The sequence below is a fragment of the Brachypodium distachyon genome, chromosome 5 (assembly GCF_000005505.3).
Source record: "Brachypodium distachyon strain Bd21 chromosome 5, Brachypodium_distachyon_v3.0, whole genome shotgun sequence".
Lineage (NCBI taxonomy): Eukaryota > Viridiplantae > Streptophyta > Magnoliopsida > Poales > Poaceae > Brachypodium > Brachypodium distachyon.
In genome coordinates, this window is record NC_016135.3 from 24,365,964 (window position 1) to 24,392,315 (window position 26,352).

Here is a 26,352-nt window from a genome sequence, read left to right on the forward strand (position 1 = left end):
ACGTTGTTGTTTTCAGGCATTTGATCCTACATTTGTTCTTGCCGTATGGGAAATGCAGAGAGATGCTCTCTCCATATGAGAGTTCCTGGTGCTGTGTGGTGTCCCATCTTCCCATTCATTCATTCATGACCAGACCTACTACTACCTCTTTATCGCAATGGAAGTTGATCTGTGCTCACGCTTTACTTTGCATTCATGCTTCTGATGGCCCGCTTGTTACTACCCTTAACTGGCATGCATCAATGCAGGCCAAGAACAGGAAAACGTATTGTGTGGAGTTGTTGTGCAAACTCTCACTAGTACATCAGTACAGTTCGGTATACTACATTGCATGGCAAGTGATGTGGAGAATCTCTAGTTATAGTATAGATTAAGCTTCTGAATGACACTACTAGTTAACAAGAAATGCGTATTTTTTTTTAGGTGACAACGGGAAGTTAACACATTTCGCCGAGGACCATTTCGACAGGAGATACTCAGATACAGGATCACCTCTCTGAAGAATATACTGAAGCATGCAATTGGGTAATTACAAATTTTCAAGGTACAGGTTAGTTGGTGAATGAAAGTCAATATAGATCCCAGCTTAAATCGATTAAACTCAGTAGTACTTTTGTAACTATGGCTATATACTAGAAGAAAAGTCATTCCACTCCACTCCAGGCAGTGAAAGCTACCTAGAAACCGATCACCGACAGGCCAAAACCTGCCAGATGAGAAAGGCTTGAATTCCAAGTTAGGTTGCCGTTCGATCTAAACCCAAAAAATAAAGGCACTGGCACTTTGATATTTTGTCTTTGGCCTGGCCGATCCACTAGCTAGCGCTGTAGCTTTTACAGATCTCTTTTCTGTCGCTGCCTGCCTGCCTGCATGTATATATATTTATGATTTGCAGGTGCTTGCAGCTCACTCAAGAGACTTAACATAACAGATCGAGCCATCCATTGTACATGATGTGAAGATGCGAACCAAACGGCTTGGTGACGCGTCACTCGGCCGTGAAGAAGACGGGAGACCATGCGTTCGATCGCCCGAAAGAAAAGCACTTTTAAGTTTCTTGGTTTTCTGTAAACTGGAAAGGAGAGAGAGCAGATGTACCAACCAACGCCGGGCTGGCCTGTTACCTGCAGAAACAGAAATGAATGGAAACGAACGACGGTAGATCGATCAGGCTGGAAAAGGGAAACCCGCGTGCTGGCCTGGTGTTCTTTGTTGCCCTGCGAGCACGCAAGCATTGGGCATTGGCACATTGGCACGGGGAGACGAGACTTAATTGGGTTTTGGAATCCATCGGAGAAATTAAGAGAGAACGACATTAAGTTCATGATATATGCCCGGAATAAGGTATGCTTGTTCCTCAAAAAAACAAGTTATTATGCTTTAAAATTGCTTGCAGGACTTTCTCTTTTTGTCGGTACAATCTATATTGTCCTCTAAAAAAAATCTGTATTGTCGGAGCTTTTCCTACAGGTTTTCTTCAAAACAAATATGCTTAAAAAAATTTAAATTCTGAAAAGAAATAAAACTTTTATTGTCGGTTTACCCTCGTAATGAAAATGGGCTGGGAAACACCGGACCTGTCGGCCTTATCGACGATAGTTGGTGTTGGTTCCTACTTCCTACTTTCTTTTATGCCGTCATGGCAAGCTTTAGCACTTGCCATCGATCTGGTGCACTGACTAGTCAGCTCTCATCATCAAAGTATTGTTCACGGGTCTCAAGTCGCTGTCATGCAAGCTAAAAACATGTAGTATAGCTGCAACAGACCTGACGTCCCAACTAGAAAACCTGCTGCTTGGTTAATTAACGTTAACTAACCACCAAACGAATATTCTTTGCGATTATTGTTAACGATTTTAGGAAGGATCTGAAAGGATAAGTGTAGATGAACACTGAACCCTAACCTAAAAGTCTGTTTTTTTTTTGTCTAGATCTGAAGATAAATATCAGGTTCTTCAGGTTTGATCCTACAGAAGTTTTAGCCATTTTGGCAACAGTTAGGAACCGGTTTTCCTGGATCTCTGATGGTGCCTGGTTGTGATCACACTTTCTGGTCTCCGTGTTGCAAATTGTGGCCAGTTCTGCGCTGCAAAATAGTAGTCTCACAAGCCAAGGAAAATATTTCCAAACCACATACAAGTCACAATTTTTTTGTAGTGTCGGCGTACCAGAAATTAAGTGTAACATTTTTCTACCTACAAAGAAGAAATTTACAACCAAAATTTTACAACTGAACTAGAGCAAGTAAAAAAAAGAAATGGCTAGTTGCTAGCTAAAAGGCACTCTCGATTTGGAAGCATCATGTAGGCCTGTACTATAACATACCCAGAGAATATGCCTGATTAGTGCTGTTGATTAGCACATTATTCTGTTAAAAGCTGCATCTTATCATGAGATAGCATTGATATTGGGAATTGGGATCATATATTACTATCAGGCAGAATCTCTAGCCTACTATGGCAGCTGCAACTTGAGTGAGCAAACTAGCAATCATGGACTAATTTTAACCTGCATACTGCATTTGGGAAGCCTTGTCAGCTTTGCTTGCACTATCTATGAAACTTTTAAGTAGATGAGGTACTACTTGAGTACCTGTACTGATGATAAAGTGCCAGCAGGAAGTCCTGCATCATTACAAGACCATACCCGATGGAAGATTTTCAATTGATAAAGCCCAACAAAGGGCAGCACATCAAATTTAATTTCCAGGGGAACTTTGAATTCTTATCTCACAATGCAAGTTAGTGTGTGGACCTCTCAGAACAGCAAATTCTTTTGCTGTCTGATTACTGGTCTGGGAATAGTCCAAGGACCACAGGTACAGATTAGATCAGTGATCTGTACTTCATGGCATCCAATGCATATCCCCATTTCCCCAACAACTGGTGTAGGCATCACCAATTATTACCCAACCAGTGTACATGCGAAGCCAAACCAAACTGAGAAACAGAACACAAGATGCCAGCCACACTGAAGTACTTCAAGAATCAATGAAGAGAGTGGTACAACACAAGTTCGCAACAACATTTGATACTCCATCAAAAGAGAGATCCAGGACCAGTAGAACAGAAACCAAATTCAGGCATAACTTAGTTCAATTCACTTACAGGCCCTAATAAACCGGAAGGGCTTTTTGCAGACAGAGTGAAACCCCAGCCATGAAAATCAGGGGGTTTCTTGGCACTTTCAGCATCTCTATCTGCTAACCACACAACAAAAGGGTTACTAGTCAGCTTACTACACAAATTCAAAAGTTTTGTCAAGTCTAGCTTATGATTGGTAATATTAGCACTACTACAGTTACAACAAGATACAGTCTTTTTCACAACATGCATCCTTGTCGATGTACCTAACGATGAGCGCTAGAAGACTAAAGGATTTATTCTTATTTGCATTTGTTGCATATTTCCCAGATGGTGTTCACTGGGGAGGGAACCAACCAGTGCTGTAGAGCTTATCTGACGGCCTTGGCATTGGCAGCCTGACACGGTCAACTTGTGCGTGGTTCTTTCTAGTGCCATCATAGGTGGAAGAGGAACAATTGGGTGCCGTCCCTTTGTTCAAGTCCTGTGGTGGAAGGAAGTAGTTTGGGATAGCTAGATTGTTGTCAAGAACAGGGATATCACTTGTAAGAGTCTTGAATGCAAACTCAAGGCATGGGTCTGACCAGATACTTCGAAAAAGCAAAGATAGGGAAGAGCCAGGCATAGCATCAGCTGTTTCAACGAGTCCAACCTGTTGTGGTGGAATATGTAACTCAGCAGGAGCATTTTGGCATCCAACATTTGTTAAAGTGCATGCAACAGATCCTCCAAGTATTTGTTCAGGAACTGAAGGATACTTGACTTCAGTATTTGCACTTGTGCTATGGGCTCCATCTTTCTTCTGAGAAAGTAAAGAGGAAACAGACTTTGATTTAGGATCTTTGACCTGCTTAGGTGGTAACTGATCGGCGATATCTGTCCGTGTGCGGACAAGTGCGTCTCTAGGCACATTATTCGCTTCCTGGTTAATCTTCATTGCAGTTAAACGAGGTGATGCTCGAAGAGGTGCAGTGATTTGTTTCACAGGTTTAGTTTTCTGCTTCTTTTCCCTGGGTTTCTTCTCCACATTTGCTTCTTCTCTCGGAGAAGATTCATGCTCCAGAGACTGATTGCTCTTTCTTGCCTTCTGAAGCTCTAACTCTGTCACCTCCCCTTTGGATACACCCTTAGGCTCTGATGATGGCATGTTTTTAGAATTCCCTCTAATCTCTGGATTATAATCATGAGCAGTATCCATCTGGCTGTTACCTGATAGTCGTCCGACCTGTATATTTCAGAATAAAGGCTATAAGATGGTGTGCAGTAATTGTTACAAATGGAAAACAATAGTAGCCCTTGCAATTCGCCCATCTACAGTACAAGCAAAATCCGAGGGCACTGGTAGATGGGCACCACTCTCAGGTACTTGATGAAGAGTCTAAGATATTTTTGTACTGTTCATAAAAACAACGATGTTGGCGTTTAGGTCAGGATGGGAAATTTAGTAAGTAGCCGGAGTGTGGCATTCACAAGTTAAGAATTTGCAAGCCCCTGTTTCTCCTATATCTCAAAATAGTATTATTTCAATGAGCACGGCTGTTCTAGCAAATTATCACAATTTTGTAGGTGCATCAGAAATAAGTTTTCTTTTTTCACTCAGCAAGAAAATAATTTTGTTTTATCCTAGAAGTCATGTAATAAGACCTAAAATACGTTTTTTGCATCGTTTTACTTTGCTGATTGAATAATGTAGCTGGCACAATATTTTTTTGACTGAATGGGTGAAGGACTGGGGGAGGAAACATGTTGAAAGGGTGAAACAAGAAATGCCACATGGGAAGGGACATACATCATGAGATTGGTTCCTTGCAATCTGAAGGTCCTCAGTTTTTCTCTTGATTGGCGTCACAACACAGTTACTGATATCTTGAGATTCGATGTAGCGGTAAACATCCTTCAGAGAACGAAATTCATAGCTATTGGTAGGATCAATGTAGAACTGTTGAGATAAAATGATTAGATCAGTTACAACTACAAAACAGAGGGTAGGATGGGAAAAGAAACTGTATGATGTCATACCATCATGTGTCAAAACTAGATATTAAAGCTATTGCAAAAAAAATAATCAATTACTTGTTATCTAGAATCTACATAACTCAATCAATAAGAAAACATAAAGCCCTGTAACTTGTTTTAAACCAAGCATTTGTTTTTCTTAGATCATTAACAACAAAAAATTTAGATCTTTGTAGATTTCTTTGTGGAAGCAAGAGGCATCAGACTGAAACATGAAGGCATCAAGTTAAAATATTTTCAAAATTTCAACCAAGGAAACTACTACAGTTTACCTTGTCTCCCCTGATCCTAGATCCAGGTCGACTCTTTCTAGGCCTGCATCCTTTCGACCAACCATCAGGTAACCCCTCTCCGGCAGGCTCAATCTTGCTATCAACCTAAGCAGGCAAGTAGGAAGTAGGAGTTAAGCAAACTTGCCAAATAAAATAGAAAAGGATGAGCCTGAAGTTTCCATTACCATGACAGTCGGTTTTGCCCCATTTGGCGTTGCAGGATGAGATCCCTCACTTGAACTCATAATCTATCACTCTATCTGGATTGTGCAACCCACGAATTCCTGTTGGCTAAAACATCCTAAATCATGCAAGGAAACGATAAATATCCAAATGAAGCGCATCAATGCATAGAGTTTGTCTTACCAGCAGTCTTTTGCTAGGAAAGCTGATGGCACAAGGCTATTACCATGGGACGGGAGCACTACATAAAAAGTCCTTGCAGAAGAGGAACTTCAGTTCAGACAACTGGTCTAAAACCGAACTTCCTGGACCTAGCCCGTTCACTAGTCGCACAAGCTCACACTCTAGTCTAGTAGCTAAACATAGCACCGTTCTTAACCAGGAGGGCTAAATTTGGTAAGACGCTGACTAAATCACCGTGGAGATAGGCAGATAGCTGACCAAATCCAATCTACCAACTTGCTTGGGAGGTTAACAGCTCAAATATCCAACAAAAAGGCCCGTGCATACTAGAAAAAATAGCAACAACCAAAAAAGGAAAAGGAAAGAAAGAGGAAGCAGAGTGCTGTGCAATAGGTCTTGTTCTACAGGAAAAATTGGCGTTTCTCTCGATTCCTTGGTTCTTTCGGCTGTCCAAATCGCACACTAGCATGGATGGGGCTGCAGAAAACCATGGCGGTCCGTTTGAATTTACTGAAGAAAAGCACACAGAGGAACCGAGAACATATCTCTTGTACAGTCTCCAATTCCAGATCCGAAACCTCACACAGATTACCTATTACCCAACCAAGCAGGACAGGAGCAAAACAACCACAATCTTTTACTGTACACTTCTTAGCAGCCAAAGCGCTAGCTCCTACGAACGCCCGTAAAACATACAGTAGGAGAAACTCATCGAGGAAAACAAAGAAACCACTTATTTCAGCACCTGAAAATCTGGAAGCCGGCCAGCGAAAAGAAAAAGGACAAAAAAAAAACAGCGCGCGCCAAAGACGAAGAGGCCGGTAGCAGGAACTCACCAAGCGCAGTTACTCGCCCGCGGCCAACGCTACGGCCCGGCCATGGAGCTTATTTAGAGCAACTCTGAGCAGAGCCCCGTCGTCGCTGCCTAGTGGTTGGGACTTGGGAGCAGGATTCTTCAGGAGTACTGTAGTAGACCCGGGAAGAAGGGTACAGGACAGGAGGTGCTCCACTGCTGCAAGACCACGAGCACGCCACGCACTATGGGAGAGGACGAAGAGGGCAGCAACAGCAAGCAAAAGCAGCAGCTTTCCTTTCTTTTACTACTACCGGTGCGGTGTGGCCTCTCCCTGTCGCCTGATCCGAGAGACCGAGAGACGCTGCCACGGCCGTCCGGGAGATTCTTTTAATGTTTTGTCGCGCGATCAAATTAGCGAAACAAAGTCGCTGCACAAGGCATAAATCGTCGTTTCTGGCTTCACATGCTCTCTCTCTTTTTCAATATTGGCGATTTCATGTTCATGTTCCGTGTCCTTGTCTGAACTCTGGAGTCAGCGTGACTTGTGCTAGCAGCATATGGCTTTACTGCTGCTGCTGGCATTTACACTCACTGCTGCCTGCCTCCAGTGTGGGACGTTGTCGTAGGAGCGATGGTAGCCGGCCTTTGGCCTTTGCGTGATAGAGATAGATAGAGCAAGCCGGTAGCTAGCGCTGTCGCTCCATTATTTGGTACGGATGGATCATCATCATCATCAAGCGCTTGACCAAAGCCTGGGCGAATGAGATGCTCTCGGTTTCGGAGACGCGACGGAACCACCGAAAGGATCACAATGTGAAGCCGATGGATGGATCATAGATGCTCTCTGCAGGAAGGATTCCAATCCTCTGTGCTGTGTCATGTGTGTGATACGGTTGATTGATGGGGAAAAGATTGGCAGGTGTCGATTTTAAAGCATAGTGCGTGCATTGGTAGTGCTGGACCAAGTAGTGACCACACATCGTTCCTGTGTCACGTGTTTGTCTGGGAAAGGAAACCATGGGCCTCTCAGCTCGGCTGGTTCGGTTCAACTCCACGAAATCCAATCCCGGAATTTCTCCCTTCAAATCTTCCATTTCTCTGAATCACTGACCGGAACGCTATATAGCTGCTCGAGACATTCCGTCAGGCGCACCGGCCATTGCTTACGAGCTTTTCTAAAACGAGTAAAATACATGGTTAGTCATTGAACTTCAGTTGGCGGTGCACAGACAACTCAAGTTCAGGGACTAACGGTGTCTTTTTCTCTTCTAAAACCAGAGCGTGCCCGCTTCATGCTTACTCTAGTTAGCTAGCCAGTACTCCGTGTCCGAGCCGAGTAACCTCGGATGCTAGTGCAGTGCTTAAATCATGGATGGATGGACACTAGGAGATTCCCGATGGTAAAATTCGGGAGACAAAATGTCAAGGGGAGAAGAAAAGAGCATCACAGAAAAGTTTCAGTTTTATTCCGAGCAAAAACAACTGTGTCGAAATGCAGATGCAATTAACATCTCAATCTTCCACGGCATTATATTCTTCTCTTCGCGTTACTTGAATCCATCCTGCAACGATTCATCGACACCTACACGCCCGATTGTTTTCTTCTCGCTTAGTGGTCCAGGCCCGGGGTCTAGCATGCCATCGTATCGTATGTCGACGAAGGAAAGCCGCCCCTTCTTCTCCGGCGGCGCTCTCCACTTCCGCTGCAGGCCATTCTGGGTCTTGGTCAGAGAGACCTCCGTGTTACCAATGAGAATATATAGGAGTACGTGCACCATCTTCGGACTCGTTTCCGCAGCAACTCGGCGTGTTAGCCAAGAGCTTCTTCTTCCTCTGGCCGTCGTCCTGGCTTGTATCTCGTGCAGCAGACACGCCATGCAATGGAAAAGCAACTACAGGCGTGTGGGCTCATCATCAGCCACAGGGAACCTAAATACCCAATCCGCCTCGTAGAGCACAGGCGGGTTGTAGTCACAATTCCAGCCACAGTGGTACGCCTTGCAGCAGCTACTAGTGCAGTGCGCCGCTGGAAACCAACGCGTGCCCTTGCCATGACCCTCTGCTCCTTGCTCTCGAGGTCAATGGCGGAGAAGGCGCCGCCTTGCTCGACGAGCAGAGCACCTCTGCTCTCCGCGAAGAAGACAATGTCTATTCTGTCGCTGCCCAGATCGATCAACTCAGACGAGTGTACCCAACCCCACTCACACCGATGATCATCGTCGTCATTATCATGTTCTCGCTTGGTCCAAAGCTCTAGCGCACCACCACGAGGCTGCATAGTAACAAGTGAAAGCCTCCCTCCTTTGACGACGCATGGTAATGGCGGCGGCTGCCTTGACATGCCGCCGGCGTGGACTTTGATGGGGATCTCGGTGAAAGAGACATTCGTCGTTGCGGCGGCGCTTATGTCTACGTCGAGGGTGTAGAAGCTCCTCTCGTTCCTGCACACCCAGTGCACGGTGCCGCCGCCGGCGACGACGCCGGCCCGCGGCCCGCACCGGATGAATTTGGTGGCCCGGCAGCAGCTGACGGGCGCGCTCCAAGTCCCCGTGGCGGAGGAGTAGGCGCAGGCGCACACGAGCTCGTCAAGGTCAATGTAAAGCACAAGCACTTTGAATGCCGCCTGCCGATCCACCGAATTATCATCGTCTGCGGCGGCGTCGGTGAGGATCGCGCACCCGGCGAGAGCGCGGTCCAGATGGTCAGTCAGGTAGAAGGGGGGCTGCGGGAGAAGAAGATGTTGCGAGCCCTGATGATTCTTCTTCCCGATCTGGGGGCGGCACACCGCCAGATGGAGCTTCTGCAGAACCCTGACGCAGCAGTCGCCGACGGGCAAGAGGCGCACGAGGAGGAGGCCGCGGCGCGACGCGAGCGGCCTGGCGAGGTCGAACCCCCCGTCGGCGTTGGGGACGAAGGAGTCGAAGGCGAGATCCGCGCCGCCGGGCTGAAGGCTTCGGAACCGCGGAGGGTTGTGGTGACGCGGGGACCTTTCCGGGGGCTCGTCGAAGTCGTAGTCCGCGGCGGCTGCGGCGGTGGAGGGGCGGTAGGAGGTCTGGAAGAAGGCGCCGAGGAGGACGGAGGGGCGGCGGGCGTTGTCCCGCCAGAGCCCGATGCGGCGGAGGAAGGCCCGCTCCGTGGCCACGCAGCGCCACCGCTTGCAGGTGGCCGCGCAGCGGAGGAGGCCCTGGATGCCGCCGGCCGGGATCAGGCGGGCCAGGACTTCGCGGAGGCAGTCGTCCGCGATCTCGCCGCCGGCGCCCGCGCGCACAGCACCGGCCATCTCTCGGCTAGCGAGCAAGGATCGATCTGTCTCTGCGGATTTGTAGGTGCAGGCGGTTGGTAGTGAAGCCGTGGATCCGTATCAATCGCGAATGACCAATCGAGATTAATTGCAAGCGTGGATTCGGATGATCTCTAAAACACGATGATAGAAAAAAAAACACAAGATTGAAACGGTACATACTCTTGAATTCTACAGGTTTCGTAAATTGCATGAATTTTGCTTAAAAGAGTTTTTGACATCATAAGAAAAATAATGGAATTGTAGCAAGAAATTGGACTCTCAACCTCATTGGACATGGATAAAATTCAGAACAATCTCAACCTCCACCTCAGTTGTCTTCCTTCCGTCAGGCAATGGGGAGATAGAGGACGAGCAGTTGGAGGAACTCCTCGGTGGTGGTGCGACTCAAGGGCATTGGAGAGAGGGGCGCCGCTAGTTCCCACCTCGGCCTGGCTAGCGCACCATACAGAGAGGAGCGCTCAAACCGGAGGGCAGCTATGGCGGGCAGGGTCGGACGGCAGACGCTGGTGCAGAGGAGGAGGGGGCGTGGAGCACTGGTCCTGCGGCGGGCGGGGAACCGGAGAAAAGCGCCGGCCATGGCGGGCGGGGCCGACGAGACGACAGGCTCTAAAGGAGCCGACAGAAGGGGATAGCAGGGGTGCCGACGGTAGAGAAAAGCAGCGGCGCCGGCAGGATGGAAGAGCGGCGGCAGCACGGAGGAGGGAAGAGCGGCGACAGCGGTGACACGGAGGAGCAGCGCGCGGCGCGGAGGAGGGAAGAGCGGTGATGGCGGTGACACGGAGGAGCAGTGTGGAGGAGAGATTAGCGAGAGAGAGAGGAGGGGGCGTTGCGGGAGAGAAAGGTGGATGGGTCTATCCGGCTAAATTTTCCGGATAGCCTCAGCCAGCATATTAGGGGTATATTCCTTTTTGTTGGCTATCCCTATCCACCCTGTCCACCTAACCAAATACAAGCCATCCACCTAAAAATTGGATATCCCTATCCCATCCACCCCTATCCACCCAACCAAACGCACCCTAAACCCTAAACACATGATCACCTTTGGAATTCTCAAATATTCCGAGGGGGCTTTGAGAAATCGCACCCCCACCCGGCCACCCCTCCCTCCCGGACTGGGGGCACCGGTTGCCGCCGGGCGGCCTCTATAAAACGGGGCAAATGGGGGAAATCTTTCATTTCAACTCGGAGAAAAGAGTGAAGCAATCTAGGGTTCAACATTTCGGCGGGAGGGTTTCTGCTTCTGATGGTTCCGTCATTGCTACCACGAGCCGAAACGCCTTCAGCGAGGTAAGGTTTCTCAGATCACATCCACACAATGCTTTGCTTTATTGCGGTGGGTAATGGACGGAAAAAATGGCAGTAGGGAAAGAACAGATGAGGAGATAATCGTAGGAGAACAGATGGATTGTGTATTCGATTCGCTGTTGTAAGACCCCGAGACCGGAATTATACAAGTTAGCCCCAAATCGCTAACCTTTGCATAATTCAAGCCTCAGGTTCTTAACCTACGATAAACACTTCAATACATACATGCATTAATGTGCTCATTGCAGGGTTTTGCAACATGAATATCATTACCAAAACTCTACAGAAGACAGTAATTACAAAGCTCATACAAAGGAGCAGAATAACAAATATTACAAAGAGAGGACACATGTCCCAACATTACATCATTACATCAGCGGAAGTCGAATTATGCCCGAGTACGGACAAGAATACAGCATGGCCTGAAGAGGCTGGAAGCTGGAAGGAAACCCGCCACGAGTCTCAGAACCCTGATCTGGATCTCCTGGCTAAACATTGAACCCAACGTCGTGCTCCACGAAGAAGCCAGCGGCTCACCTGCTCTGCTGGAACCTCTGGAGAAAACAACGTTGCAAAGCAACTGAGTACAAAGTACTCGCAATACTTACGGGGAGATCTATGCTAGTATGCAACATGTCTCAAAGGATGGATAAAGTAGGGTTATGCAGCAGCAGATATCTGGAGAGACACTCTAATAACAACGTCTAATGAGAGGATGAGAAGCGTCTACTAAGTGAGGTGATTAACCTATTTACTAAACACCAAACAATACAATCCTCATATCACCCCCTCAACACCCTGTGCGGAAGCAATCCAAAGGAAACTCACACTTAAGCAGTTTAAGCATATCCATGATTAAAGGCTAATTACTACTCAAGTTTAAGAAATGAAGTTAATTAAATTGATTGAGTACTCTATGATCAAGTAATAACCAACCAAGTCATCCATAACCGCGGACACGGCTTTCCGAAAGATTTATCCCTGCAGGGTGTGCCAATTTACCCATACACGTTCGTCCAACCCTTGTTGCCACTCGAGTAGGAACACACAAAAGGGTGTGTCGGCAGGATTGGGCGACACGACGTTTCCAAGCCACACAACTAATCCAGGGAACCAACCAACTGAGTCTAATCTGAAATGAGAGCCCAGCCGAAGCGTCGTACGGACTCAAGAGTTGCGGGAACAGCTGGTAGTGGTTCAGTGTCCACAAAATGACCACTCCAGACGTGTGCCGCAGTCCTATATGTATGCAAAGTACCAACAAATCTCCAAACACAACACTAGTGTATATGCGATATGCCAAATGGAACGCCCGAACTATGTGGCCCCTAGAAGAGCTATGAAACAAGTACTAAGCTGAGGAGGAACCCATATATTCTCCCACGAGCGGTTAGCACGAAGTTTCTTGGGTCGGCGAAAACGAGAACTCAGTCCTTAGTTCGGTGCCAATGGAACAAAACACCAATGCGTTAGCACGGCCTCCCATTGTTGCCTTGTTACAGTTTAATATCATATCACAGGTTTAAGAATTGCAATTAAACATAAAGTAGCATGTGGATGTAGCAATTGTGTAACCCCAAGTAAGAACACTAGACTAGCAAGCTAAGCAAACTTCTAATGACCAACTAGGGCAACAAGCAAACATGTGACATGGTAATAGAACAAGTAACAAGACATGGGGCAATAAGTAGAGCTGACTAACAAGCTATGCAACCTAGAGGCATCGTGACAATACTGAGATCGTATCTTAATGCAAGATTGAGGGAGAGGCAATAGGTATAATCAACATGGTCAAGGAAGGGCTGCTTGCCTGGAGTACTCAATTGCCCGGAATTGAGCAAGAAACATGGAAGAAGAACACAAGCGTAGTCGTCGTCGTCGTAGGAATCGAAGACTAGCGACGAAGAAGCAAATACACCACACAAAAGGAAAGTATAAGCATATCCATCGAAGAAGCTGATCGTTGAAGCATTGATAGTCCCGCGGGTTCTAGAAGGGTCCTTGCCGCGTTGGGGGCTACGACAGGTTAAAAGTGAAAGTAACTGGCGTACGTACATGAGGCTTGCTAGCACGCCTGGTGCAGCAATGTACGGATGCCCCATGGTTTATGTGCAGTTCGACGACGACGATGAGGCTAGGTGCAGTATGGATCTTGGCTCCATGCAGTTAGCTATTGCTGGTACTGAGATGGAGGGAATTTCTATTGATGAAGGTCCACTTCTCCCAACTCCAGATGCTGGTCCATATTGGTCCATGGTCGTTGATTTGAATGATCACATGGATGGACTGCCTGATGAGCTAGATTCTGGTGATGAGGCAATTGATTCCTCATCAGATGAGAGCGATGAAGATGTAGAAGATGGTTCGTCTCACAGGGCAGAGGTGCCACCAATGGATGTTGAGGCTGTCCGGGCTCTTGCAATCCGGGCAGAGGATACGTCTCTGTGTGGCTTCGGTTCGGAAGTTCTTGAGGTTGGGCAACATTTTCCCGACAAGAAAGCAGCCAAACATGCAATCCAGGGGTATGGCATCACTATAGGCCGGGAGTACAGAGTGTTGAGGTCCAATTCAGAAATATTCAAGGTATCATGCATCCACAAGGAGTCAGGTTGCCCTGCAAGAATTGTTGCTCGACAACCGTGGGGGATTATGATGCCATTCGTTGTGACGAAGATGGTACCACACACATGTGAGCAATCTGGTGTGCTGCCACACCACCGCAACGTAACTGCATCATATGTGGTTGAAGCCATCTCTTCCACCGTCGTTGACAAGATTGGGGTCACCGTTAAGTCATTGATGAAGGCTGCTGCCGATCGCATTGGCTACCCAGTGAGCTACAGCAAGGCCAGGCGTGCTAAGGAGAAGGTACTGACGAGGATGTTTGGCACTTATGAGGATGCCTATAACTATGTCCCCAGAATGCTTCATCAGATTTGTGAAACTAACCCGGAGACATACATATCCAGGCTAGAGCATCCAGTGCCAAATGGACCGGAGGGTCATTACATCCTTGATCGTGTATTCTGGTCATTCAGCCAGACTATTCAGGCTTTCTCGTATTGTCGACCGGTGTTATCTATTGATGGTACCTTCCTCATTGGAAAGTACATTGGTACTCTGTTGGTGGCGGTTGCAGCGGATGCGAATGACCAGCTCCTACCTATTGCATATGCCATCGTCGAGAACGAGAGCACAGAAAGCTGGTTGTGGTTCTTGAAATGCTTGAAAGATGGTGTTGTCAGAGACATGGCCGGAGTTTGCATCATTTCTGATCGCAATGCGGGGCTGTTGAGCGCACTTCACCAGATGAAGTACTCGGTGCCACTGGAGCATAGGTGGCCTGATATTACAACCAGATGGTGCATGCGGCATTTGGCCGCAAATTTTTACTCCCGATTCAATAACAAGGATTATATGAAGATTTTCAAGAAGATGTGCATGCAAAACCAAACGCGTAAGTTTGATGCCATCTTTGCGGCATTGAACGCAGAGATGACCCGCAATGGTGGTGATGCACCTCCAGAAGGGCAAGGTGAGGGGGGCCAGAGGAGGGCCAGGAATCTAGCTGAGTGGGTCAACCAGAGTTGCCCGTGTTTGGAAAAGTGGGCCCAGGCTCACGACACGAGTGCTCGCTTTGGCATAACGAGAACCAACTTTTCAGAAGTGTACAATGGTGTCCTCAAAGGTGTGCGTGGTCTTCCAATAACTGCCTTGGTTAGTGAAACATGGAACAGGACTGTTGCTTATTTTGCCGACAGGGTTCAAGTATCGAGGGCACGCATGTTGCAGAACAAGCAATGGTCTGAAAAGATGCAGAGACACTTGGACTGGAAATCAAAGGCCGCAAGGAGCCATAGTGGTACCATGGTCGACAGGCTTAGAATTTTAACGGGGTATTTAAATTTGTTATCACATGAATTCCTTAATTAATGTTCGATTGGACACGAGGCTGCACGGGACAGGAACGGATTTATTACGATTTGATTCTCTCGGGCAGATTCGAGCACGGGCAAAGTAAAGGAGTGATGCTTTTCTACTTTCGGTCAATTTTGTCGGGCCAATTGGGGCAAAGTAAACGAGTGATGCCTTTTTACTTTGATTGAATTTTGTGATTGAATTTTGTCGGGCCAAATTCACTGCTCAGAGCAAAGGAGAGTCTTTCCTCTTTTTTCCCAGGCACGGTTCCCACGCGAGACTGCTTCCCATTTTTTCCCGCGTAGGGAGATTCCCATGCGAGACCTTTCCGTGCGATTGGACGGGACGCTCAGTTCCAGGCGGTGATTCCCGCGTGGGCGCCGCTTTCCCGGCCTGATTCCAGGCCATTCGTGTCGAGCTTCTTTTACCAGAAAAAAAAATGGCGCATGCGATTCCCTGGGCAGACCTAATCGATCACGGATCACGGGGAGCTGGCCTTTAGCTAGCGGGAGCATGGCTTTTTTAGCCGCTCGCCTGCCTCCTCGCTGGCCCCAAAGTGCAACCTGCCTCCTCTATTCCTCTCAGTCCTCTGAGCCTGCCACTCTGCACTCTACGCATCCTCCCCTTCTCTCTCTAACACACGCACTCCACCATCGCATGCACATTGAAAACCGAAGAACACACTAGCTAGTTGCGTTATGCTTCATTTCAGAGGTAAGGTCTATCAAATGCGGCCTCTCTTTTTACATGCTTGTTTTTTTTTCTTGTGTTTCATATGATCTATCAAATTTCTTATTACTTTTATTGATTGGTTTTCTTGGTTGCAGGCAATGGCAGAGTTGCCACCTTTGCTTAATGGGTTCTACGACGAGGGCCACCGTTGCCACGGGTGGATAGATCACCAGGACGCCATGACCGAGCCCCCTCCCACGTTCAGGCTACGAGGCTATACAAAATGGGATCTCGATCCGCGTTTTGTGCCTCGTCTAGCAGTCAGCGGCCTACTGTCGTTGGCTAAGATGTTATCTACGGGACACAACCTTATGCTTGACAGTTCTCTGTTGACAGCATTGGTTGACAGATGGAGACCGGAGACACACACCTTCCACTTCCGGTGGGGGGAGATGACCCCAACTCTGAAAGATGTGAGCATGATCACCGGTTTGCCACTCGGTGGTCCGCCGGTCGTGCCACAACCAGAAAGTCTCACCTGGCGTGAGGACCTGGGACAACGGTTAGGTATTGCACTCCCGAGAAAGGAAGGTGGTAAGGAACTCCGGGGGGTACCCAGGAGTTGGCTTAACCACTTTACAAATGTACCTCCAGATGCAGACAATTACATTATACCTACACACCTGGTTGCATACTTGCTGTGGTTGTTTGGTTCGGTTATGTTTCCGTCGTCATCTGGTGATACAATCCCCCCTAGTTATATAGGCATTGCTGTTGAAATAGCGGACACTGATTTTCATGAAACTGTAGCTTATAGCTGGGGATCTGCGGTGCTTTGTCACACATACAGGGGTTTGTGTGACGGCGTTCAGAAAAAGCCAACGAGAAAAGAACCGATACTCTGTGTGTGCTACATACTTCTACAGTTGTGGTCGTGGGAGCATCTCCCGATCGGACGACCGCACATACAAAATCCAGTCCACCCATATGAGGTGGCTGACCCGCGGTTTGAACCAGCAACCTTTGGAAGCCGGTGGACACATGCAAAATTAAGTTGGGCTAGAAAGTATGCAGCAAAGTGTTATCCTCTATACCACAATGAATTTGAGATGTTGCATGACACCGAGGTGATATGGGACCCGTTCAGTCAGGACGACATAGTCAATGTAGGTGGAGATGTCGGGTTGTCGGTGCAATGCACATACGACTCCGGTATCTGGATGACGTGTTGCAAGCTAGTCTTCGCACATATGGTACAGCCATACGAGCCTGAACGGGTCATGCGGCAGTTTGGTCTTTTCCAGGAGGTACCGCCGCCCCCTCCCAGAGGGATTTCACATGATGTCCATACGTAAGTTTGTAACTTTAAAAACATAATTCTATTTTCTTTTCATCACATGAAAATAAAATTGTACAATTATTATTGCATTTCAGGCAAACAAATCAAGGCAAGAACCGACACAACTGGCGACTAGCAAATCAAACTTGGATACAGGCTTGGAGCGATGCTTTAACCGACACTGTCAACGAAGCTAGGTAATCATGTATTGCGTTGTTTAATTTGGAAACATGTTCGATGCTAACATCATTCTCTTCTAGAGGTTACGACCCGCGAACATACGAAGAATACTTGGAGTGGTACGTCCAAAGCACACGCGTGAGGCTAACACAAGGTCCACCACAGAGGCCTACTGAGCTCACGCACCAACAGCAGCAGGAAAGAGGCATGGATCGTGCCATTGCGAGTCGTCGTGATGACACGGTACTTGTATATTCTTTGTATTTCCACGTATCTTCAATACTACAATCTAATTCAATACCATAACCACCATTTCTTAATTTTAGGTTGACAAGGCCAACAGTATCATGCTCGATGCACATGATATAATTAAAGAGAACCCACCAATACATCATCGCCTGAAGACAAAACTAAAAAATATTATGGACAATGCAAAGGACATTGTTGCCAATTGGAGTTGTGGCCATGCCGATGACGTCAACTTACGCGCATACCACATGCCAGAAGTCCGGTCGGCACGACCGAGTGAGGCACGCTCTTCACGGCCCAGTGATGTGGAGGTACATGCAAGTTTTCGACTTATAATCTACATGCAAACGGCACATCTGTATATTAAGTTATGTTTTCACAGACTGGTGGACGAGTAGACTCAACGTTGTTGCGTACGTCATCGAGGACTCCTATACAACGGTCTATGTCCGGCGCTTCAAGATTACAAAATGTTACTCCTATACAGCGGTCTCAGTCCGGCGCTTCACGATTACAAAATGTGCAGGTTCGCCTCCATAGATATTGTATTCACATGTACACATCACTTCAATGGTCATTTTGTTTACTAATGCGCATATATATCTCGTAACCGCAGTATGGCCTACAAACGACATGGGAAGAGAGCCCGCCACAAGGGACTACTGGAGGGACCATGGCAGGGTCCTCGTACAATGTATGATTTATTTTTTATCAAAATAAAATATGAATGTTGAGAATTCAATTTATTAATACAGACGATTTTCTTTAATAGGCCCAGTTCACTGCTGCCAGAGGGACCATGGCAGGATCCTCGTATGATCATGGCCATGGATATGAGGTACATGTATGAATTATTTTTATCAAAGTTAAGTACATAGGATGACAGAATTAATTGATATGTATGATTTTCCTCTAATAGGCCCATTTCACTACTCATGGTGAAGAAGACTGGGGTTAGCGGACGGGCGAGACTCATACACAAGTTCATCAGCAGATACCGTTCGAACTATTCCAAGGGTACTCCTATGGCGCACAGTCATCGCAGGCGGTTCACATTTCTTCATATCCACCGCCAGAATCTACACAGCCTCATGATGCGGATTTTGTCGATTACTTTAGCGATGACCATGATATTTCTCGTAGTCTTATTCATGAGACGCCAACGGTACCACAAGAGACACCGGAACACAATCTCCGCACCAACCCACGAGCACCGTCACCACTCACTTACTCGGCCGATCACTGTGCACGAAAAAAAACAAAAGCACGGAAAACTACATCAGGGAGAGGGAGAGGAGAATGATTATGCTATTGTATGTAATGTATATCTTCTGTTGCGACTTCTTTAAATAATTGCCATGGACGTTGACCAACTCTTTATAAATGACTTGATTATTTAATTTGCTGGAAGATAGGATAACTTCGATTACAAAACATCAAGGGATATTACAACAGAGATAGGGATTAAAAACAATACGGGATATTACAACAAATACCGGAATTAAGATACGGTGCCGAAATTAAGATACGGTGCCGAACTTAAGATACAGTGCTGAAATTAAGATACAGTGCAACTGAAACTACGATACATTGTGGGATTCTACTGAGTCCAGCGTGGCCATTTTCCCTTTCCCTTACCATCTGCAGCGTCTTCCTGCGCACGTCGCGCCCTCTCTCTCTCTTCCTCTCTCTCTCCGCCTCGCGAAGCTCCTTCTCTTCATGTTCCTTTTCCTCTTTCTTCTGGCGTTGCTCCTCTTGCCAGCGCTTCATCTTCTCCGCCGCCTCTTCACGACGTGTCGCAGCATGGAATTTTTCCCATACTACTTTGTGGTCGTACTCAATGTCATATTTCGCCCACGCTGGCTGCTCATGGTCGATCCACTCGTAATACGAACAGAGGGGCGGAGGAGACTACAACACAAAAATATTATGGTCAATCATATGCAACAGACAACAAACTTATCTCGTAGATGTTGGAATGCACCGGTGGTTGCTCGTACACGTTACGTTGTGGGGCCGGATCATGAGCATAATTTGCACACATGAAAAATCGCCGACCTTTAGTGTACGAGAAGGGATCATCCGCGGTTTTTGCCTTGCAAAGATCGCCGCACCGGCACCTAGGAAATTCAACCCCTTCTTCCAGCATCGCGGGCATCTTCTTCTTCGGCATCGGATCAGGGTCGGACGAAGCCATGCCTAACTTTGAAGGAACTACACGAATCAAACCAATGCAACACAAAAAATTAGAGCAACAAAAATACTTACTAACCTCCTTTCTTCTACCAGCAGCAACACAACCAAGAAGAGCTAAAGAAGAGGCTAAGATTTGCTCGATGAAGACCCAAGTCAGCCCGAGTGAATCTTTTATAGCACTAGTGGGTGCACTGGGGGCGGGAAAAAAGCTATTCCGCCAATGCAAATGGCCGAAAGGGTTTCACCTGGCAAGATTCGATTCTCTGCTGGTGGTGTTGCATCGTGGGAATCTTGGGGGCCTTCCACCCATGGCATTGGTGGGAAGGACCCTGGTGTCCTTTTGGCCGACATGCGCAGAGGACAGGGGACCCTACTAGCCTAAAAAAGCCCATGCATAGGCTTTCCGCCAATGGGATTGGAGGAAAGGACTTTCCGCCTTTGGCATTGTCACGAAGCTTCGGCGTCCGGCTCAGTTGGCGGAAAGCTCTACGTGGCGCCTTTTGGGCCTTCCGCCAGGCTACTTTTGTCAAATCTTTTGAAAGGGGGCTACTTTTGTCAAAACGGTGAGCGAGGGGGCTACTGACGCAAAAAAATCCTCCTTCCTATGTGCTGATTGATATAACAGGGGATGATTCATGGAGGGCATTTCTGAATGTGGCGTTGCGCCATGTTGGATCTTTCAAACTGTTTGTTAAATGGAATGTCAAGAGAACAAGTTCTGTTTCCAAGTCAATCCACAATAATACTGCCAAGGTTGTAGATGAAGATCCAGCTGCGACAGATGCATCCGATGATGGAAGCTGGCCAACTTGCAAGCACGATAAACCATGCACTATTGAAACTTCATGGGACCGTCAAGACCCAGGGCATTTTGCATGAACATGTTATTTTGCAACATCTGTACATTGGTTCTACTTCATGCTGAGTCAAACTATGCTGAAAACCTGAAACCTTCCAGCGTCCCACAAAATGGCAATTTGGAAGCGGCAATTTATTTATTTATTTTTGAATCCATGAATTCCGAGTGAAACACCCTTTTTTTAAGAACCTGTAGGACAAAACTATCACCTTACATGATAGTACTATTTTATGGCAAAGCATCTGAATCTTACATGAACAATGCAAAAACATGAACATTTCCAGCATGAACATGCCTAAAAGATGAACTACACAAAACAAAATTTGAAGCTATTTCTACTTATACCCCATGAGGCCATGAACAAGAACTTGTCTCCTATTCATAGTGTACAACAGTACAACAGCCCCCTCCTCCATACCAGTACATCATAGCTTCTTGCTTAGATGTTTCAAATGTAGTATATTTGCCCAACATTAAGAAGGCTCTCATGGGGAATATGGAAAATCACACTGTTTTCCCTGCAGATCCTCCTCATGAAAGCATACATGTAATCCACAGCGACCTTCTTGATGATTCCCGAATCTCTCCGTGCGCGCACAATGGTGTTCCCTAGGATGTGGACGACACCGGCGTCCTTGCACCGGTTCAAGAACTCTAGTTCGTTGCTGACTGTCTGGCTGGCGTGGCTTGAATACGTCAATAGATTATTCACCCTGAAGGGTGACTGCACCGGGACAATAGAATCCTGTGATGAGTAGCTCAGATCACCATTGGAGCACATTGTGTTGATAGTTTTTTCTCCCAGAAATGTGTTATTGATTGATCCCTCTGTCCTTTGCTCTGGCACGCTGAACTCGTCAGACTCTGAATAACCATCCATCATGCTCTCAAGTCGGATGAATAAGGTGAGGCAGTCGAAGAGCATCTTCTCAAAATCGTCATCTTTCTTGTGGAGGTCTTTATATCCATACCTTGCGATGCAACGGAATATATGGAAGTTCTTTGGCCCAATCCTCCTCACAAGGAACCGCTCCTCCATTGGGACAGTGTAGACGGGAAGATACTTCACACACACGAAGACAACAACTGAGTGGATAGCAGGTAGGTTGGTGATAAAGTGGGAGAATATGTGAGGGACGCCACTTGCGAGCTCAGTATACACAAAGCCTATCCCTGGAACCCTGACAAGACCAAGGCTCGGACCGAGGCCAAGAATCCAGGCCATTGAGACCTTGCTGTGCATCTCAAATTCATACCGCTTCACGGTGCAATAGTGCCACACGTACATGATGATAAAGAATGTTGTTGCAATGACAAGTGGGACCCAACCGCCTTGGTCGATCTTTAATATGCAAGCCGAGAAGTAGGGTAGCTCTACCATCAAGGAGAGCACAATAAAGGTGACAACAAGGATCCAATGACTCTTCCAGACCAGCAGCATTACTGGTACCATCAGGAACGTTGTTACTAGCATAACTATAACAACTGCGGTGCCTGTTCATACAGCATGATATGTAAATTAGGATTTGTCTGATGTATGAATGGAGATTATGTCATGAAAATGCAGTGACAGTGCTTACTTCAGGACTGTTACTATTATATGCTAATAATTTATTTTCAATTGTCTAAATGTAGCTTCTCCAAGCTCGGCAGTACATACTAGTTACTACAGAGTGTTGCAGACGTGGAATAAACTTATACTCCCTCCGTCGAACAAAAGATGTCTCAAGTTTGTCAAAATTTGGATGTATCTAGACATAACTTTGTGTATAGATGCATTCAAATTTAGTCAAAGTTGAGACATCTTTGTTGGACGGAGGAAGTACACATCAAACTTCTTATAGAAAAATGTAAACATTACCATATGCATTTCCTATTTGGCTTTGGTTCTTGAATCCAGCAGTCACAGCAACACAAAGAATCAGGAGGAGCCAATTGATGTCAGGGATATAAATCTGCCCCAGGAATTTCTTCGAGGTGTGGACTACCTTCACACGGGGAAAACAGCCAAGTGCAAGAGCTTGCTTTATTATTGAGTAGGTTGCAGATATGGTGGCTTGACTTGCAACTATGGCTGAAGCAGTTGCTATAATAAAGGCTGGCCAGTATATGGCATCTGCAATGATTAAAAATCTTGCTATGAGAACCATATTACATGCAGCGCTAGTACGCACTATCACAATAATGGGCACACAATATGCCAATGTGCACCTAGTAGACATGATGTGGTGGCACACCGACCGATCTATCTTAGTATTAGTCAATATGATGATAAGTTATAGGAACTGAGGAGGACCTGGAATGGAGCGATAAAAGGCGTCAGACACATGTTCCTTGTGGGAAATTATATAAGCAGCCTGCCCTGTGTATGCCAGTAGAAGGCATGGGAATACAATCAAGGTGAAGGCAATCTGCAAATAGACATTTTTACTTATGGAGTGAATAATTGCATAAACATATTGTACAATATGCCTCACTGAAGACATGTTACCTGAATGGCCAATACAGGAAAATGGCATAGATCGGCATATAATGCTTCAGTTCCTGAAGAAAAATAAAAAAAATCGGCACGTTACACCAGGTCTGCTATAACTTGATGGAACATAACCTCTAATCCTGAAAAGGTTAAACTGCCTGACCTGTGATGCTAAGCATGATTCCTCCAAGAGTAGTCCAGCTGTCTGAAGTATTCCCTTTCCTTCGGAAATACCGGTATATATAGATGGGATTAAATGCTTTTAGCACCGAATTACCATACTTGTGTATGTTCAGTGCTCCGACGCTTCCAATTAGAATGAACCAGATGAGAACTATAGGTGCAAACAGCCATCCAACTTTGTCCGTACCATAGTGTTGCATGCTAAATAATCCAATTAAGATGACCACGGCAACAACTACAACAATATCTGCCAGACGCATACAAGATCATAAATTCATAATTAATAGATAAATAGATGTGAAATGCACTGCCTTCCATTATTGCAGTGAGGACATGCTTCTACGTACTAACACTAGTTGAAGAATTTACAGAAGTTACAGTTTGCAAGAATTTGAATAAACCATGTTGAAGACAAAATATTACCAGTACTCATGTTTGGATTTTGAACTTTTATTCCACCCGATGCAGAAAGAACTGTGGAAACACGAAATCATAAATCAGATTCCTGGGTACATTGCATTTAATCGGGAAAAAAAAGATGATGAACATGAGTTCAGAAGAGATTATGCAGAATACCTGATATAGCAGGAGTAAGGATTCCATCTCCGATAGCTGTGCAAGTACCAATGAGGACAAGAATAAGAAGGCAGTTTCTTTTATATGCGCGTGTCTCTAGCCATCTCTTTATTTTTACTGCAAGTGAGTTCTCCTCATAAGTTTGCCGACTATATGTTGTTAGGTCCTCATCAGTCTTGTGTTGGTTTGGTATAGTGCTGATCTTTGCATGACGGCAGAGTAGTGAATAAAGAGCAAATGTACCACCTGTTAAGAGACAAAAAAAAACAGGAGGTCATCATAACTGAAAATGTGCAAAAAAGTTGTAGAGGGAGACACATAATTTACATGTAATCTGTTTTCAGCATCAAGCAACAGTAAAATGGTCTCAGGCGAAAAGTTTCATCATTTGAAGAATGCAACATTGGCGACTCTGATTAGACACTCTGCTAATGCATTCAGTACCAACTGGTAGGCAGAGTTGCAATGATACTATTGCCAATTACAAACTTATAATGTGTTGGGATTTGTGTATAGATTAAACACTTGGATGTAGTGCAGTCAGTAAATTATACATTAAACACTTGGTTGTAATGCAGTCAGTAAATTTTTCGTAAGTATAAAACATATCACAAGAAACAACATGTAAGCAGGATGATAATTGGACCTTGTGAGGATCAGCTATCTCACCTTGACCATTGTCATTTGCCCGCAAGACAACAAAAACATACTTCAGAAGAGGGATGAGAGTAAGGGTGTAGATGATCAAGGAAAGAGCTCCAATAACATCCTCGTCGTCATCTACTCCATGAGGAAAGGCGTTATAGAACACATACAATGGTGATGTCCCCAAGTCACCAAAGACCACCCCAAGGCTCTGAAATGCGAGTCGTAGTAACAAAACTGATGAGAACTTCTGCATCAAGGGGAATAACCGTTAATATAAATTCAAGGAAACAAACTGCACAAAAATGAGATGACTTAGTCACAGGCAGACACCAATTCTACAGTTACCACGACTATTCATTGAAAAATCTGTAACCAAAAAGTACATAAACTAAATGTAACTAACTGAAGAAGAGAAACGACAGACCTTTTCTCTGTACATGTTCTTCAGTCTGCTTGCTTCCTCATCCATGGGTTGATCAAGGTTCTGATCTAGTTCCCACATGCTCCCCCTATTTGTCCCCTCACTCTCCGATAGCGACGCCATTGATTTCTTTTGACCTCACACACAGCTCTCAAATCCTCACAGAAACAACAGTCCCAAGAAAAATTCGTCCACTTCAAGGCTTTGCATCAACCAAACTGAAAACTGAGAGCCTAGGGATAAGAATTCATTCTCCAATCAGGTACGATTTTTTTCTCCCACTCAAAGCTCGACCTCAAACCTCCACATCAACGCCTACTCCTTCAATTCTTGAATCAATAGAGATATTAGAGCTTTGGTTTATCAAACAGACACCAAGCCTTCTCACTGAAGAATTGCTTCCACCGCTTTGAATTCTGGGGGATATTTGCAAGAAGCATAAATGGAAGGTCCGTCCCAAGCACGGAGCGCCGCCAAGAATCAAAGCACAGGAACTCCAAGATTTGTCAAAACAACCGAAATTGCCTTACACGAACGTGCCCCGGATTCCACGAAGCACGAAAAAGAAATCCCAACCAAAACCCCAACCTTTCTTCCTCCGTAAAACCTCGCCAGGAACAACCTCTACCCCGGCGGGCGGCGAGGCCAGCCCGGGCTCCGAAGCGGCAAGGCACGACGGCTGCGACAGGGGAGAGGGCGAGGATGAGGAGGAGGGCCCGAGGCGGAGAGAGCAGCAGAGCACCCAACCAAGCAAACAGAGCGAAAGAAGCGAGGAAAAATTGCCAGGACAGAGGAGCAGCATATGAAGAAGAGGAGGAGGCAGGTGGGCGCCCACTAATTCGGTCAGGAATTCCACTCGTAAAAATGGCTCTTGGATTTGGATATGGAAGGCACTGTTAATGTAAGGAAGGTGACAAGGAGAAGAAGAAGAAGATGAGGACCAGATGGGTTCTTGCAGGAAGGAGCCATCAGCCATCCCTGGCTGCTAGTGCTATGCGCTAAAGAACAGTAAACTCTGTAAGAACAAACTGATGCTGATGCTGACTCTGACGCTGACGTGCTATGTAACCTGATGCTGCTTAATTAATCAGTATTAGTTCTTAATCAAGTTGATTTGATGTTACTTGATTAATTATTGCTCCTAGCCTAGTTACTTTGAGTCTTTGATGCTGCTAATCCGTCATGGTATATTGGTATGGGAGATCCAAGCTTGTCCCTTTGTGTGTTAATTAAATAAGCAGTTTTGTCAGTGAGTTGCTTCTTGTATGTCCCGTAGTAGCTAGCCCGCAGGTTGCTGCATTGCTGCTTACCACCTGCAACTTGGAATATATCTGAATAACATATTGCTTGCTGTCTGACTTTAATTACTGACTTGTTTATGCCACTAATATCTTTTTAGTATCTTGAGCTCTAGAATCTCTAGCCTGCCTGCATCGATCAGCCAATAGTTAATCTGATCTTATTTCCGTGATTCGCAAGCGGTGTCCACCTTA

General features: G+C 46.1%; 4 protein-coding genes and 1 long non-coding RNA gene across 12 annotated transcripts; 1 reads left to right on the forward strand and 4 right to left on the reverse strand.

The window, feature by feature from the left end:
- Positions 1-3,014: 3,014 nt before the first annotated feature.
- On the reverse strand, positions 3,015-6,898 carry LOC100838054 (methyl-CpG-binding domain-containing protein 13). 7 transcript variants are annotated; one of them, XM_024456312.1, is made up of 6 exons: positions 6,574-6,898; positions 5,738-5,809; positions 5,557-5,655; positions 5,372-5,476; positions 4,873-5,022; positions 3,015-4,308 (listed from the first exon to the last, which is right to left on the reverse strand). In XM_024456312.1, the coding sequence occupies exons 3-6, from the start codon at positions 5,614-5,616 to the stop codon at positions 3,421-3,423; spliced, it is 1,203 nt and encodes a 400-aa protein (XP_024312080.1). In that variant the 5' UTR covers positions 5,617-5,655; positions 5,738-5,809; positions 6,574-6,898; the 3' UTR covers positions 3,015-3,420. The 7 variants fall into 7 exon arrangements, with proteins under 7 accessions (XP_024312080.1, XP_024312079.1, XP_024312076.1 ...); XM_024456311.1 differs by lacking the exon at positions 5,738-5,809; XM_024456308.1 differs by lacking the exon at positions 5,738-5,809 and having other exon boundaries at positions 5,557-5,662.
- A 1,078-nt stretch (positions 6,899-7,976) lies between these two features.
- On the reverse strand, positions 7,977-9,917 carry LOC100832307. The gene has a single exon (XM_010228962.3). It carries the CDS (start codon positions 9,811-9,813, stop codon positions 8,344-8,346), a length of 1,470 nt encoding a protein of 489 aa, XP_010227264.1. The 5' UTR covers positions 9,814-9,917; the 3' UTR covers positions 7,977-8,343.
- Positions 9,918-15,559: 5,642 nt separating this feature from the next.
- LOC100832619 (serine/threonine-protein phosphatase 7 long form homolog) lies at positions 15,560-18,873 on the forward strand. Its single transcript, XM_014895710.2, has 9 exons — positions 15,560-15,774; positions 15,888-17,083; positions 17,167-17,268; positions 17,332-17,494; positions 17,578-17,811; positions 17,883-18,026; positions 18,117-18,194; positions 18,273-18,338; positions 18,420-18,873. Exons 2-9 carry the CDS (start codon positions 15,891-15,893, stop codon positions 18,456-18,458), a joined length of 2,019 nt encoding a protein of 672 aa, XP_014751196.1. The 5' UTR covers positions 15,560-15,774; positions 15,888-15,890; the 3' UTR covers positions 18,459-18,873.
- A 3-nt stretch (positions 18,874-18,876) lies between these two features.
- LOC112269495 lies at positions 18,877-19,851 on the reverse strand. Of its 2 annotated transcripts, none has more exons than XR_002961345.1 (3): positions 19,773-19,851; positions 19,501-19,703; positions 18,877-19,411 (listed from the first exon to the last, which is right to left on the reverse strand). It is a non-coding gene; the product is annotated as an uncharacterized LOC112269495 (long non-coding RNA). The 2 variants fall into 2 exon arrangements; XR_002961344.1 differs by having other exon boundaries at positions 19,501-19,699; positions 19,773-19,828.
- An 821-nt stretch (positions 19,852-20,672) lies between these two features.
- On the reverse strand, positions 20,673-25,828 carry LOC100838551 (probable potassium transporter 11). Its single transcript, XM_003580494.4, has 9 exons — positions 24,863-25,828; positions 24,460-24,685; positions 23,791-24,036; positions 23,638-23,688; positions 23,195-23,461; positions 23,047-23,099; positions 22,852-22,966; positions 22,417-22,671; positions 20,673-22,049 (listed from the first exon to the last, which is right to left on the reverse strand). Exons 1-9 carry the CDS (start codon positions 24,980-24,982, stop codon positions 21,004-21,006), a joined length of 2,379 nt encoding a protein of 792 aa, XP_003580542.1. The 5' UTR covers positions 24,983-25,828; the 3' UTR covers positions 20,673-21,003.
- Between the last annotated feature and the right edge of the window lie 524 nt (positions 25,829-26,352).